The sequence below is a fragment of the Diaphorina citri genome, unplaced genomic scaffold (genome assembly GCF_000475195.1).
Source record: "Diaphorina citri unplaced genomic scaffold, Diaci psyllid genome assembly version 1.1 scaffold19005, whole genome shotgun sequence".
Lineage (NCBI taxonomy): Eukaryota > Metazoa > Arthropoda > Insecta > Hemiptera > Psyllidae > Diaphorina > Diaphorina citri.
In genome coordinates, this window is record NW_007396358.1 from 8,096 (window position 1) to 11,285 (window position 3,190).

Sequence of the window (3,190 nt, forward strand, 5' to 3'; positions counted from 1 at the left end):
CGCGAGATATTGTTAAAGTTAGAGCATCGCGGAAAGCCTTGCCCAAAAAAATGCGGTATAAATGCCGGCCAACCGCGTTGCATGCCCGGTCCCCTTAAGCCAATAAGTTTTTCGTGTCGCAATCCTTGTCCACATTTGACAGCTAAGCATACCAAATTTTTCATAGTCTCTAGTCTCTTACCGTTTTCGAGAACTATTTTGTCTCTTATACAGACCAGCACACACACCAACGGACCGAATGGCTGAAAACTTTTGGATTTAGGCTCTGGGACCTCAAAACGTGTTAACACTAATAAACTGACTATCGCGAAAAATTGAGGCCCGATTTAGTCATTACATTCCTTCCTATTATGAAATAAGGAGGAAGTAAAATAATCGTGCTCATCTGTTAGGTGGGAGCCGACTCTCATTTTTAAATTTCATTGCCGGTACCACAGAACATTCGGAAAAAAAAAAGAAAAAAAATCTATATCAAAACTCACAAATGCGGATAACAGACCACTAATGCTTGTTTCCCCCCACTTCTGAAGACTCAATCCATTCCAATCTAATCAGCTATCTGACACATTTTAATTTTAGGCAATTGTCTGGTATGTAAATAATATTTTGAAATTATGAAACTTGTTGTTTGGTTTCTCAGCGAAGAGCAATGTCAGTATATTCGCGAGAAGTCAATTGGAAGAGCTGCGTGGTCAGGTAATGTAAACTCAGAAGCAAACATATGAAAATAGTCTGATGACTTTCTACCTCAAACAACAACCGGTGACAACTAGTGGTAGTTTCCAAGAAACAAAAATAATAAAATCATGAGTGTTTCACCGGCTCGTTTGTCCGTAGCAACTGAAGATAGTGCCCACCATTAGACTCGTGTGGTCTGTGTTTTGTAGCATGTCCATCCCGTAGTAATTGCCCTCTCAAAAGAACTGGGCTCACAAGAAACAATATCATTTAGGTGAGGGTCAAACACAGAACTCAGAAAAGTAGCCTCGTTTTAAAATTTGAATACAATTTTGCAATCCGTTGCATTGGTCTTTTGGCGTTTTTGTTTCTTCTTTTAGTTATGTATTCCGACATTTTTTGGTGATGTGTTGTCAGGTAATTGAGATAATGATTAGAAGTTAGTCATGTCACCGCTTGAACTCGAGTAACAGTAGAAGTTCAAAGTCTGATATGAGGTTACGATGTACATACACGGTCAAAGGTAATGACTCCAGTCTCCAGAGGTCTGGGTTCTAGTAAAAGTAAGATCTGGTTCTTTGGGAATGTAAATCAGTATTTCATAATCGATAAAATCTAAAATTCCCTGAAAATATGTGTTCACAAAATGTTGTTAGCTCATCTATAAGGTATATTGGTAATTGGTTATTAATACAGTGATTGTTGTATTATGTTTTTTCAGTGATGCTGAAAAGCTTCAAGCAGAGCTGTTAAAGGCGTCATTGCCAATTAGAAGTCCGTGAGCAGGAACTTCTCTCTACAGCGAGTCCCTATAACTAGTCAGGAGCTACGTTACGTCGACTTGATGTTCCTGAGCGCCTAATTTGATCTAATTTAACCTTCGCAAGTTAGTCACTGAGAATGAATACAAGGAGGAGATGTTGACAACACTGCGCCACAATGCTGAACTAACATCCGGGCAACTGGCAACCCTGGAGAAGACAAGTCAATCCTATAGGGAGAGTTTGATTAAGAATGAAACCGTTGTGTCTGCATTGCATGAACAATTGAAAACAGTAAGCAAGCAACTCGCCACAGCTGAGATACAAAGTGATCAATATAGACGAGAGGTAGAACATCTTAACGAGAAACTACGAGACATGACGAGCTCACGCGAAGTGTTAACACGAGAGAAGAACATGCATGCTCAGCTCATGAGTCATATTGAAGCCATCAAGACACAGATGCAACTCTCAGAGTCTATGGGGAAAGCCAAACTAGAATCTAAACTAGAAGACGCACTCAAAGAAGTAAATGGACTACGACACAAACTAACAGAAGAACAAAACATGCATGTGAGTAAGGTGGAAATGTTGAATAAGAACCTAGACACACTGAAGACACGTGTGGAAGAAGAAACAGAAGCCAAGACCATGGCCAGACAAGAACTAGAGAAGATACGAGAAGTAGTGAAAGTAATGGAGAAAGAAATGGCAGAGTTGAGAATAGAACTAGACAATGCCAAGACAATGAGTGTGAGCTCTGGAGAGAAAGATAAGCAAGTCGATCAACTCAAATATGAAATGATGAAGATACAAGCAGAACTCAAGGAGAGTCAAAACCTCGTGGCAGTCACGAAACAGAATGAAAAATCCATACAGGAGATCTGTGCTACATTTGAGAAACATAACAGAGATCTGAGTGCACAACTAAGAACAGCAGAGGCGACACAACAAGCCAAAGTAGCGGAGTTAACTAAACAGGTGGAGACATTAACACAACAAGTGAGAGAGAAAGAGAAGCTACTCAGTGAACAACCTGTGACACCCAGGTTAAGCAACGCGGAGGATGTGAGTGGGGAGGTTGATGAACTGAGACACCAACTGGAGCAAGTGAGAGAGCAACTGAGACAGAGTGAGATGGAGAAGGAGAAGGCTGTGGCTAGTTACTTCCGTGAGTTACAACTGCATGCCAATGATAGTCAGAGCTTACCTAAGCTTACACAAGAACTATCCGAGATGAAATCTACACTACAAACATTGGAGAATGAAAAGCAAGCTGTACAAGCTAAGCTTACACAGGTTGAGCATGAACTACGTGCAAAGCAAGGTGATGTAGAGGCCGAGAAGACAAGAGTACGTCAGGAATTAGAAGAAGTTCGCACTCAGAATGAAACGCTATACAAAGCATTGGATGAACTGAGTACACAATGTAACCAGAGTCTCAATGAAATAGAAAACTCCTCTAGCTTCTCTGAAGATACATTACGTGGTAATGAGAATGTTATCAGTGTGATCAAACATCTTAGACAACAAACATCCCTAGCACGTATAGACAAACAGAATATAGAATGTGAGAACCGCGTGCTTAAGAGTGATCTGGAGATGTTGAAGAGAAAACTAAATGAAAGCAACGAGCTACTCAATGCAGAGAGAAACAAAAATAAAGTCAACGAGAAAACACTGGAGAAACATGCTGAACTTGTGAAGAAAATAGAAATGATGGAAGTGATGAGTGATAGTAATAGAATATT

The 3,190-nt window shown here is 40.2% G+C and overlaps 1 protein-coding gene across 1 annotated transcript in view; it reads left to right on the plus strand.

The window, feature by feature from the left end:
• LOC103523293 (putative leucine-rich repeat-containing protein DDB_G0290503) overlaps positions 1 to 3,177 on the plus strand; it is a gene marked incomplete at its 3' end in the record, with an annotated part of 9,096 nt that extends 5,919 nt beyond the window's left edge. Inside the window, exons 4-5 of the mRNA XM_026832925.1 lie at positions 641 to 696; positions 1,566 to 3,177. Of these exons, the coding sequence (XP_026688726.1) occupies positions 641 to 696; positions 1,566 to 3,177 (1,668 nt within the window). The remainder of the gene's footprint in view (positions 1 to 640; positions 697 to 1,565) is intronic.
• Positions 3,178 to 3,190: the final 13 nt, after the last annotated feature.